The 12,967-nt window shown below is 46.0% G+C and overlaps 1 protein-coding gene across 1 annotated transcript in view; it reads right to left on the bottom strand.

The window, feature by feature from the left end:
- Positions 1-223: 223 nt before the first annotated feature.
- LOC137325633 (di-N-acetylchitobiase-like) overlaps positions 224-12,967 on the bottom strand; it is a 42,721-nt gene continuing 29,977 nt past the window's right edge. The window contains exon 8 of the mRNA XM_067990899.1: positions 224-473. Within this exon, the coding sequence (XP_067847000.1) occupies positions 224-473 (250 nt within the window). The remainder of the gene's footprint in view (positions 474-12,967) is intronic.

Raw genomic sequence — 12,967 nt, 5'->3', positions numbered from 1 at the left:
AATGTATTTATTTGAGAAAATAGCGCAATATATATATGTGAGAATACTGAGAAAATCCGACTTCTGAGAAAGAGGAAAGGATATCACACCACGGTTTCCCGAATTTCCCTCTGTCGACGAGGGTTGGGCAGGTTGCTGAGGCCTAAGCAAGGTACATTCTTGGGGTCTGGGCAGAGGGAGAGTTGCCCACTACCGGGGCCCTGACCCTCCAAAAGAGGCTTCATCAGGTCTTCAGCTGCTGCCCAGGGATAACCACCACCCCTCTCCTGGTGACCTCTGTGGTCAGCAGTGCGAGGTGGGTTGCATTACCAGTGGCAGTGCGGCCAAGCATCTGCTGGAGGCCTTCCCTGATGTGATGGGAGGTGGAGAGGGTGGGAATATCCAGGTCGCTGGGAATGCTGCAGTCGGCATCATCGCAAGATATTCCTTGATTCATTATTGTGCAACTCACTGCAGGCAGACTTTGAAAGTTGCTGCAACAAAATATAGTTCAGAATTTGTTAATATGTGACAGTGGAATACCCTAATATAGAATCATAGAAATTTACGGTACAGAAGGAGGCCATTCGGCCCATCATGTCTGTGCCGACCAATAAAGAGCCATCTCGCCTGATCCCACTTTCCAGTTCCTGGTCCATAGCCCTGTAGGTTGTGGCATTTCAAGTGCATATCCAAGTACCCTTTAAATGCAATGAGGGTTTCTGCCTCTACCACCCTTTCAGGCAGTGAGTTCCAGACCCTCACCACCCTCTGGATGAAAACATTTTTCTTCAACTCCCCTCTACCAATTACTTTCAATCTATGCCACCTGGTCATTGATCCCTCTGCTGAGGGAACGAGGTCCTTCCTATCCACTCTCGCTCGGCCCCTCATGATTTTATACACCTCATTTAAATCTTCCCTCAGCCTCCTCTGTTCCAAAGAAAACAACCCCAGCCGAACTAATTTTTCCTCTTAGCTAAAATTCTCCTGTCCTGGCAACATCCTCATAAATCTCCTCTGTACCCTCTCTAGTGCAATTACATCTTTCCTGTAATGTGATGACCAGAAATGTATGCAATACTCCAGCTGTGGCCTAACTAGTGTTTTATACAGTTCAAGCATAACCACCTTGCTCTTAAATTCTATGCCTCGGCCAATAAAGGAAAGTATCCCATTTGCCTTCTTAGCGAGAACCAGGCTGAATATAGAAAGTTCAGAGGGAAAGTGAGAAAGGAAATAAGAGGGGCAAAGAGAGAATATGAGAATAGATGGGCGGCCAACATAAATGGGAATGCAAAAGTCTTCTATAGGCATGTGAACAGTAAAGGGGTAGTAAGAGGAGGGGTGGGGCCATTAAGGACCATGAAGGAGAACCACTCATGGAGGTAGAGGGCATGGCTGAGGTACTAAATGAATACTGTGCATCTGCCTTTACCGAGCAAGAAGATGCTGCCAGGGTCTCAGTAATGGAAGACATAGTTGAGATACCAGATGGATTAAAAATTGTTGAAGAAGAGGTACCAGAGAGGCTAGTTATACTTAAAGTAAATAAGTCACCCGGTCTGGATGGGATGCACCCTACGTTGCTGAGGGAAGTAAGGGTGGAAATTGCGGAGGTACTGGCCATAATCTTCCAAACATCGTTAGATACGGTGGCGGTGCCAGAGGACTGGAGAATTGTAAATGTTCACCCTTGTTCAAAAAAGGGTGGAAGGATAAACCCAGCAACTATAGGCCAGTCAGTTTAACCTCGGTGGGGGGAAACTTTTAGAAACGATAATCTGGGACAGAATTAGCAGTCACTTGGACAAGTGTGGATTGATGAGGGGAAGCCAGCACAGATTTGTTCAAGGCAAATCGTGTTTAACTAACTTGATCGAGTTTTTTGATGAGGTAACAGAGAGGATAGATGAGGGCAATGCAGTTGATGTGGTGTATATGGACTTTCAAAAGGCGTTTGATAAAGTGCCACATAATAGGCTCGTCATCAAAATTGAAGCCCATGGAATAAAAGGGGCAGTAGCAGCATGGATACAGAATTGGCTAAGTGACAGGAAACAGAGGATAGTGGTGAACGTTTATTTTTTCGGATGGGAGGGAGGTATACAGTGGTGTTCCCCAGGGGTTGGTATGAGGACCACTGCTTTTCTTGATTATATTAATGACTTGGACTTGGGTATAGAGGGCACAGTTAAAAAATTTGCAGATGACACAAAACTTGGAAATGTAGTGAACAGTGAGGAGGATAGTTATAGACATCAAGAGGATATAGACAGGCTGGTGGAATGGGCGGACACGTGGCAGATGAAATTTAATGCAGAAAAATGCAAGGTGATACATTTTGGTAAGAAGAACGAGGAGCGGCAATATAAACTAAAGGACACAATTGTAAAAGGGGTGCATGAACAGAGAGATCTGGGGATGTATACACACACATCTTTGAAGGTGGCAGGGCAGGTTGAGAAAGTGGTTAAAAACCATATGGAATCCTGGGCTTTATAAATAGAGGCATGGAGTACAAAAGCAAGGAAGTCATGATGAACCTTTATAAAACCCTGGTTCGGCCACAGCTGGAGTATTGTGTCCAGTTCTGGGCACCGCACTTTTGGAAAGATGTGAAAGCCTTCGAGAGGGAGCAGAAGAGATTTACTGGAATGATTCCAGGGATGAGGGACTTTAGTTACGTGGATAGACTGGAGAAGCTGGGGTTGTTCTCTTTGGAACAAAGAAGGTTGAGAGGAAATTTGATAGAGGTATTCAAAATCATGAAGGGTCTCGACAGAGTAGATAGGGTTGGCAGAAGGGTCAAGAACCAGAGGACATATATTTAAGGTGATTGGAAAAGAACCAAAGGTGACATGAGGAAAAGCTTTTTCACACAGCGAGTGGTTAGGATCGGGAATGAACTGCCCGAGGGGATGGTGGAGGCAGATTCAATTATGGTCTTCGAAAGGGAATTGGAAAAGTACTTGAAAGGAAAATGTTTGCAGGGCTACGGGGATAAGGCGTGGGAGAGGGACGAACTGGATTGTTCTGATGCAGAGCCGGCACGGACTCAATGGGCTGAATGGCATCTTCCATGCTATAATCTTTCTATGATGCTGTGATTCTCTGATTCTAACCACCTTATCTACCTGACCTACCTTCAGGGATCTGTAGACATACACTCCAAGGCCCCTCTGTTCCTCTACACTTCTCAGTATCCTCCCATTTATTGTGTATTCCCTTGCCTTGTTTGCCCTCCACAAATGCATTACCTCACACTTCTCCGGATTGAATGCCATTTGACACTTTTTTGTCCACCTGACTGGTCCATTGATATCTTCCTGCAGTCTACAGCTTTCTTCCTCACCATCAACCACACGGCCAACGTTTGTGTCATCTGCAAACTTCTCAATCATACCCCCTACATTTCAGTCAAAATCATTGATATATACCAGAAAAAGCAATGGTCCTAGTGCTGAGTCCTACGGAACCCCACTGGAAACAGTCTTCCAGTCATAAAAACACCCGTCGACCATTACCTTGTGCTTCGATGCACTGCAGCAACTCACCAAGGCTTCTTCGACAGCACCTCCCAAACCCGCGATCTCTACTACCGAGAAGGACAAGGGCAGCAGGCACATGGGAACAACACCACCTGCACGTTCCCTTCCAAGTCACACGCCATCTCGGCTTGGAAATATATCGCCGTTCCATCATCGTCGCTGGGTCAAAATCCTGGAACTCCCGACCTAACACCACTGTGGGAGAAACTTCACCCCTCGGACTGCAGCGGTTAAAGAAGGTGGCTCACCACCACCTTCTCAAGGGCAATTAGGGATGGGCAATAAATGCTGGCTTTGCCAGCGATGCCCACATCCCATGAACGAATAAAAAAAAAGCCAATTCTGGATCCAACTTGCCACTGTCCCTTGGATCCCATGGGCTTTTACTTTTCTGACCAGTTTGCCATGTGAGATCTTGTCAAAAGCCTTGATAAAATCCATGTAGACGATATCAAACATGCTACCCTCATAGACCCTCCTTGTTACCTCCTGAAAAAATTCGATCAAGTTGGTCTGACACGACCTTCCCTGAACAAATCCATGCTGACTGTCCTCGATTAATCCGTGCCTTTCTAAATGAGGTTAGGCTGACTGGCCTGTAATTACTCGGTCTATCCCTTTCTCCCGTTTTAAACAATGTTACAACGTTAGCAGTCCTCCAATCCTCCAGCACCAGGCCTGGAACCAGACAGGATTGGAAAATGATGGTCAGAGTCTCCGCTATTTCCTCCCTTGCTTCACGTAACAGCCTGGGATACATTTCATGCTGGCCTTGTGATTTATCTACTTTCAAGGATGCTAAACCCCTTAATATTTCCTCTCTCACTATGCTTATCCCGTCCAATATTTCACACTCCTCCTTAACTACAATGTCTGCATCGTCCCCCTCTTTTGTGAAGTCAGACGCAAAGCATTCAGGAAGAGCCATGGCAGATGTCTTTGAGCCTCTCTCCTTGCATTTCTTTCAAGTCAATGCCAAAGTAAACAACTGCCCACTTTGACTGTGGAAAGTTTTCTGAACAAACATTTTTTTAAAAGCACAGCATAATAGACAGTCATCACCTGCTGACACATCACTGCAATCTGTGAGTCTGAGTTTTTTCCTCCATACATCACTCAATGTACAGATCTGTCCAGATACTTTTGAGGTTACAATCATAACAATGGTATTGAAATGCAGAGGGGAAAATCATCACTTTTAAAAATATCTCCATTTTCTATCGTGGTTCTGTCATTAATCCCATATTTTTCTATTTACAGATTTCACCGTGCCTGACGTTACGATCTTCAATAAGAATTCTGTGGACCTCAGTCGCTCAGTAGATTCCCAGAGTGATTGTTTGTGCAGGTGTACTGAAGCATAAAGACACACGGCTACCTTGTCTTGAAGGAGGATGCAGAGTGTACACATTAACTTGATATTCATTTGTGAATTTAGAATAATGTGAAAATTCTGAACTACAGTGTTCATAACAAGATGGACTAACTGTCCAGGAAATTCAACATTCTGAAATGTTCTTTCAAATCGGCCAACAAGTTTTTATTTCTTAGCAACAAATTGTTTGTGAATCATTTATGTCGATAGGAATAAACAATTACTGAAAGTATTCTGTCAGCAACTGAATATGACCCCGGATCTTTTTCTAGTTTCTCCCTTGTCTTCCCTCAAGCCCTTTCTGAGCCCATCTTGTCAACAAGACCTACCTCCTGCTCCATTTACCCCTAAACTGCTGACCACCCAATTTTCCTTCATGGCCCCCATGCTAGCTGACATTGGAAATGGTTCCCTCTCCTCAGGTTACTGCCCCCACCCCGCTCCCTATCAAAACCAACATCATCACTCCTCCTTCTCAAAAACTCACCCTCGACCCCTCCGTCCTTGCAAACTACCACCCCATCTCCAACCCCTGTTTGATCTCCAAACTCCTTGAGCGTGTTGTTGCCTCTCAAATCTCAACTCACCTTTCACGCAACTCCATGGTTTAATCCCTTCAATCAGGTTTCCACTCCTGCCACAGCACAGAATCTGCTCTAATCAAAGTCACAAATAACACATAAATGCCGTGGCTACAAGAGCAGGTCAGATGGTGGGTAATTCAATTGAGGGATCTGTGTATTCTACTTTTTAAACTCTAGAAATGACCAGATGGTCCAAAATAGGCTTTTTCTCTCCTGTACATTCCTGTGTTCCTACAAGTAGAATCCCACAAAGGTTGAATCCCTGTGTCCTGCCTCTGTACCATAATTGGTGAGCTTCATACAGTCTGTTGTGTCAGTGTGAGTCGAGCACTGTTCTTTATTGGTGGTCGTCATGGAACTTTCTGGGAGTCCTGCAGGGAAAGGAGAGGGTGGATCCGATCGGGTAGTCCCTGACCAGATGGTCGATACCATTTGGCAGAACCCCTTGTCACCAGAACTGACCAACATGCACCAAGATGTAGCCTGGATGGTGGTGAGAAGGGGCCTCCGAGTGCGGTCCTTCCAACACGCACGAAATCTCAGTGCCACCGCGAGCTGCCCTCGAGGATGCAGCGGGGACAAGACCGTCGTCAACCTCCTGATGGACTGCCCCTTCGCGCAGAAGGTATGGAGAGAGATGCGTTGGTATCTGTCCCGATTCATCCCCAACAGCTGGGTAATACAGGACGCTGTGCTCTATGGCCTGTTCCCAGGGACACACACCGAGACAGATATCAACTGCTGCTGGAAAACGAGCAACTCGGTGAAGGAGGCCCTTTGGTTGGCCCGAAATCTGTTGGTCTTCCAGCTGAAGGAGCTGTCCACGACCGAGTGTTTCTAACAGGCACATTCCAAGGTCCAGGAGTAGATGCTGCGGGATGCACTGAAGCAAGTGCAGCCCAAGCAAAGGCTCTATGGGGAAAGGCCACCGAGTAAGGCCATCCCACTTTGTATTGTACAAAATGTATTCGATGCTATGTGCTGTGTTTTGAATTGTAATAATGAGATCATAGTGTGTACGATCTGCATTGTATTGGTTCGAACTATATTGATTGAAATTGTGTCTTTTTACGTTGAACTGTGTGTATCTTTAAATATGATGAAATAAAGTATATTTTGAAATAGAAAAAAAATTATCAAGTTTCTTACAGTCTGTTGTGTCAGTGTGAGTAGAGCACTGTTCTTTATTGGTTTGATGGTTGATGAGGTCACTAAGGGAGTGAAGCTCTTCTCTGCTGCCGTCATTGGAGTTTTTCACAAACATTTCATTCATTATGCTCGATACAAAATTTCCCCATAAACGATGGATTCAGTATCTGTTGCCATTTTGTAACAATGTGAACCACTTTCAGTTGCATATCAACAAGGTTTTACATAGAATTACACACACAGAATGGACAGCACCAAAACAGGCCATTCGGCCCAAATGATCGATGCCTCCTCCCACCCCTCTTCATCTAACCCTATCAGTATATCCTTCTAGCGCTTTCCCCCATGCGTTTATCCAGCTTCCCATTAAATGCATCTATGCTATTTGAACATAAGAACATAAGAAATAGGAGCAGGACTAGGCCATGCAGCCCCTCGATCCTGCTCCGCCATTCAATAAGATCATGGCTGATCTTCGACCTCAACTCCACTTTCCCGCCCGATCCCCATATCCCTTGATTCCCCTCGATTCAAAAATCTATCCATCTCAGCCTTGAATGTACTCAACGACTGAGCATCCACAGTCCTCTGGGGTAGAGAATTCCAAAGATTCACAACCCTCGGAGCGAAGAAATTGCTCCTCATCTCAGTCCTTAATGGCTGACCCCTTATCCCGATATTGTGCCCTCGAGCTCTTGACTCTTCAGCCAGGGGAAGCAGCCTCTTAGCATCTACCTTGTCAAGCCCTCTCTGCATCTTATATGTTTCAATGAGATCATCTCTCATTCCTCTAAACTCCAGAGAGTATAGGCCCATTGTACTCAATCTCTCATCATAGGACAACCCTCTCATCCCAGGAATCAATGGAGTGAACCTTCGCTGCACCGTCCCCAGGGGTCAAGTATATCCTTCCTTCGGTAAGGAGTCCAAAACTGCACACAGTATTCCAGGTGTGGTCTCCATAAGCCCCTGTACAATTTGTAGGGGGTGGTGGTGTGTGTCAGCTTCGCCTCTGACTTCTGAGCAGTTCGAATCGCTCCCACTCCCTGCGTTCTCAACCTTGGACTTAGTTGTGACAAAGTGCAGCAGACAACTGGTTTTGGTGCAAGAAACTTTGACCTTTATTCAAGAGAGAAAATACAACACAACAATCTTAACACTCTAATAAAATGGGGAACACTTCGGTACACACGAGGGAAATTATAGTAGAATGATACCTCACCCCTCCAAATCCCACTATACTAGCTAAGTTGGACTCTAAAGGGCCAGAGTTAATGGTTAGTGGCAATATTCGGTTGGTTGTTTCGTAAGGCCCTTGTTGCCGCGAGGTGTCTGATGGTCACTGGGGCTGTTGCTCTGGTTTCTTCTTGTGTGTCAGCCTGCTTCTGGAGCTACTGACCTTCCCTGTCGAACTGCTTTCCTGTTGCCCCCTCGCCTTGTTGTTCGCTGAAGCTGCTCTTCCTTCCAGAGACAGCCAGAACAAGACAAGCAGCACACAAGCGCCAGCAAGAACCAGAGAGAGAGAGAGAGAGGTTTCGATTTTCCACTTCTATATCCCTCTCTTACAACGGCCTTCGTCACTTTGAAAAAAACACTTCATGCCTGTTTAAACAGTTCAGACAAAGTCCTTAAGAATCTTTGATGGCTTTTTGATGCTCCCTCATCATGTTGCAATTGCTTCTCCCAATTGGTCATTGTTAATTCCTATTTTTCGAGCTTGTCACTCAAGGCTTCCTTTTGTATCCAACGTCCTAGGTGTTGATCGGTTTTGCTTTAAAACAAAGATGTGGCCCCACCATGTCTGGAGCAGTAGCCTCTTTCAATGGCAGTGAGTGTTGACCACCTGCTGTAGGTTTTGCATTAAAACAGAGACATGTCTGAAGCAGTCATTCTCCCACATTCCACAGTGTGTGTTGTGGATTCGTCTGGTGACCTCTCACCTATCCTTCCATCTTAGGATTTTAGTCAATGGTCAAAGTTTTCCATACTCAGGGAAAAGGTAAATTCCAAAGTCCTTTTCTTTAGGGTTTTTCTCTGAGTTTTGGGAGATCTGTGAATTTTGAGAATCTTACAATTGTAGCAAGACTTCCTTACTCTTGGACTCCAACCCCCTTGCAAGAAAGGCCAACATACCAATTGCTTTCTGTACCTGCATGTGAACTTCCTGTGTTTTGTGTACCAGGACACCGAATTCCCTCTGAACACCAACATTTTGTCCTGGATGGTGTGGAGTTCTTGAGTGTTGTTGGCGCTGCACTCATCCAGGCAAGTGGAGAGTATTCCATCAGACTCCTGACTCGTGCCTGGTCGATGGTGGAAAGGCTTTGGGGAGTCAGGAGGTGAGTCACTTGCCACAGAATACCCAGCCTCTGACTTGCTCTTGAAGCCACAGAAATTATGTTGCTGGTCCAGTTAATTTTCTGGTCAATGCTGACCCCCAGGATGCTGATGGTGGTGGATTTCGCGATGGTAATGCAGTTGAATGCCAAGGGGAGGTGGTTAGACTCTCTCTTGTTGGAGATGGTCATTGCCTGGCACTTATCTGGCACGAATGTTACTTGCCACTTATGATCCCAAACCTGGATGTTGTCCAGGACTGCTTCATTATCTGAAGGGTTGCGAATGGAACTGAACACTGTGCAATCAACAGTGAACATCCCCATTTCTGACCTTATGATGGAGGGTAGGTCATTGATGAAGCAGCTGAAGATGGCTGGGCCATGGACACTGCCCTGAGGAACTCCTGCAGCAATGTCTTGGGGCTGAGATGATTGGCCTCCAACAACCACTATCACCTTCCTTTGTGCTAGGTATGACTCCAGCCACTGGATAGTTTTCCCCCTGATTCCCATTGACTTCAAATTTACTCGGGATCCTTGGTGCCACACTCGGTCAAATGCTGCCTTGATGTCAAGGGCTGTCACTCTCACCTCACCTCTGGAATTCAGCTCTTTTGTCCATGTTTGGACCAAGGCTGTGATGAGGTCTGGAGCTGAGTAGTCCTGGCGGGAACCAAACTGAGCATCGGTGAGCAAGTTTTGGTGAGTAATGTCGTTTGAGAGCATTGTCGACGACACCTTCAATCACTTTGCTAATGATTGAGAGCAGACTGATGGGGCAGTAATTGGCCGGATTGGATTTGTCCTGATTTTTATGGACAGGACATACCTGAGCAATTTTCCACATTGTTGGTTAGTTGCCAGTGTTGTAGCTGTACTGGAACAGTTTGGCTGGAGGCGTCGTTAGTCCTGGAGCACGAGTCTTCAGCACTACAGTCAGAATGTTGTCGGGGTCCATAAACTTTGATGTATCCAATGCACTCAGCTGTTTCTTGATATCACGTTGAGTGAATCGAAATAGCTGAAGACTGTCTTCTGTGATGGTGGGGATATCAGGAGGAGGCCGAGATGGATCATCTACTCGGCACTTCTGGCTGAAGATGGTTGCAAACGCTTCATGCCTTGTCTTTTGCACTCACGTGCTGGTCTCTGCCATTATTGAGGATGGGGATGTTTACAGAGCCTCCTCCTCCCGTTAGTTGTTTAATTGTCCACCACCATTCACGACTGGATGTGGCAAGACTGCAGAGCTTTGATCTGATCCGTTGGTTGTTGTGGAATCACTTAGCTCTGTGTATAGCATGTTGCTTCTGCTGTTTAGCATACATGTAGTCCTGTGTTGTAGCTTCACCCGGTTGGCACCTCATTATTAGGTACGCCTGGTGCTGCTCCTGACAAGCTCTTCTGCACTCCTCAATGAACCAGGGTTGATCCCCTGGCTTGTTGGTAATGGTAGAGAGTGGAATATGCCAGGCTCTGAGGTTACAGATTGTGCTGGAATACAATTCTGCTGATATGTGCAGAGCAAGGTCCCACAAACAGCAAGTTGCATGAATGAACAGTTAATGTGTTTCTGCTGATGTTGGTTGAGAGAAAAGTGTTGGCCAGGACACCAAGAGAACTCCCTGATCTTCAATATTGCCAGCGTTCTATTAGATCCACTGTAACATCTCATCCAAAAGTCAACCCCTCCAACAATGCAGCACTCTCTCAATACTGCACAAAAGTGTCAGCTTGGATGATGCATGTTTGATAGTCTCAGTCCAAATCAAAGGGCCCAAATCACAAAACTGTGATGAACTAAACTGCAGCACTAAATAGGCAGTCTCATTTGAGAACACAGGATGGTTGGTGTGGGAAATGGAAAAATGTCACACTGGTGCAGTGTGGGCTGTTTCTCTTTCTCAGGAACTATATTCTGATCTAGTCTTGCTGGTCTCATGGTAGAAATGCTTGATTTGACACCAGGTACCTTGAATGGAAATTTTTTTAAACTGTAACTCTAAAGTTGCATGTAATAAGAGTTTATTTAGTTTAAGTTGTCCTTTGAAGTGTATTGAGCACCAACACTTGGAATGGAGTATTGGGATGTGAGCTCCTTTTCCTCATGTTGTTCAGTTCCTCTCACCTGCACTATTGTGGAGATGGAAGTTCTGAGAGGTTGTTCCTCTTTAGCATATGCTGCAAGGAAATAATTGCTTGGAGGTAGTTCAGAGAAGGTTCACTCGACTGATTCCTCAGAGGAGGGGGTTATCTTTTCAGGAAAGGTTGGATAAGTTGGGCCTGTATACACTGGAGTTTAGAAGAACGAGAGGTTATCTTATTGAAACATACAAGGTCCTGAGGGGACTAGAAGGGGTAGATGATGAGAGGAGGTTTCCCTTTGTGGGAGATACTGGAACTAGGGGCCACCAGTTTAAAAATAATGGGTCTCCCATTTAAGACGGAGGTGAGGAGGAATTTTTTCTCTCAGAGGGTCGTGAGTCTGTGGAACTCCCTTGCCAGAGAGCGGTGGAGGCAGGGTCATTGAATATTTCTCAGGCTGAGGAAGATAGATTCCTGATTAACAAGGGAGTCAAAGGTTATAGTCGGTAGACAGGTAAGTGGGGTTGAGGTCACAATCAGATCAATCATGACCTTACCAAATAGCAGAGCAGGCTCGAGGGGCTGAATGGCCTACTCCAGCTCTCGTATCTTCATATGTTCGTAATTTTCCGCTTGTGGCCGAGTGCCAAACTGGAGGTAATCCAAAACTATAAGATAGTCACAAATAAATCCAATCGGGAATTCAGGAAAAACTTCTTTAGTCAGTGAGTGGTAAGAATGTGGAACATTTTACCGCAATGTGTACGGTAGCATAGTGGTTATGTTACTGGACTAGTAATCCAGAGGCCTGGACTAAAATCCAGAATCATTAGTTCAAATCCCGCCACGGCAGCTGGTGAATTTAAATTCAATTCATTAAATTTAATTAATTAAATAAAAATCTGGAATTAAAATACGAGTATCAGTAATAATGGCCATGAAACTACCGGATTGTCCTAAAAACCCATCTGGTTCACTAATGTCCTTTCGGGAAGGAAACCTGCCGTCCTTACCCGGTCTGGCCGACATGTGACTCCAGACCCACAGCAATGTGGTTGATTCTTAATTGCCCTCTGAAATGGCCCAGCAAGCCACTCAGTTGTAAAATCTCGCTACGAAAAGTCATGACAAGAATAAAACCGGACGGACCACTCGGCACCGGACACGACAACGGCAAAAAAACACCAAGCCCAGTCGACCCTGCAAGGTCCTCCTGACTAACATCTGGGGACTTGTGCCAAAATTGGGAGAGCTGTCCCACAGACCAGTCAAGCAACAGCCTGACATAGCCAAACTTACAGAATCATACCTTTCAGCCAACGTCCCAGACTCTTCCATCACCATCCCTGGGGATGTCCTGTCCCACCAGCAGGACAGACCCACCAGAGGTGGCGGTACAGTGACACACAGTCAGGAGGGAGTGAGCCCTGGGAGTCCTCAACATTGACTCTGGACCTCATGAAATCTGCTGGCAGCAGAATTGTATTCCAGCACAATCTGTAACCTCATGGCCCGGCATATTCCTCACTCTACCATTACCAACAAGCCAGGGGATCAACCCTGGTTCAATGAGGAGTGCAGAAGAGCATGCCAGGAGCAGCACCAGGCGTACCAAAAAATGAGGTGCCAACCTGGTGAAGCAACCACTCAAGACGACATGCATGCTGAACAGCGGAAGCGACATGCTGCAGACAGAGCGAAACGATTCCACAACCAACGGATCAGATCAAAGCTCTGCAGTCCTGCCACATCCAGTCGTGAATGGTGGTGGACAATTAAACAACTAACGGGAGGAGGAGGCTCTGCAAACATCCCCTTCCTCAATGATGGTCGAGTCCAGCACATGAGTGCAAAAGACAAGGCTGAAGCGTTTGCAACCATCTTCAGCCAGAAGTGCCGAGTGGA

This window comes from Heptranchias perlo, chromosome 9, assembly GCF_035084215.1.
Source record: "Heptranchias perlo isolate sHepPer1 chromosome 9, sHepPer1.hap1, whole genome shotgun sequence".
NCBI classification, from domain to species: domain Eukaryota; kingdom Metazoa; phylum Chordata; class Chondrichthyes; order Hexanchiformes; family Hexanchidae; genus Heptranchias; species Heptranchias perlo.
The sequence above is the reverse complement of the archived record's forward strand: the minus strand, read 5'-3'. Positions and strand labels throughout refer to the sequence as shown.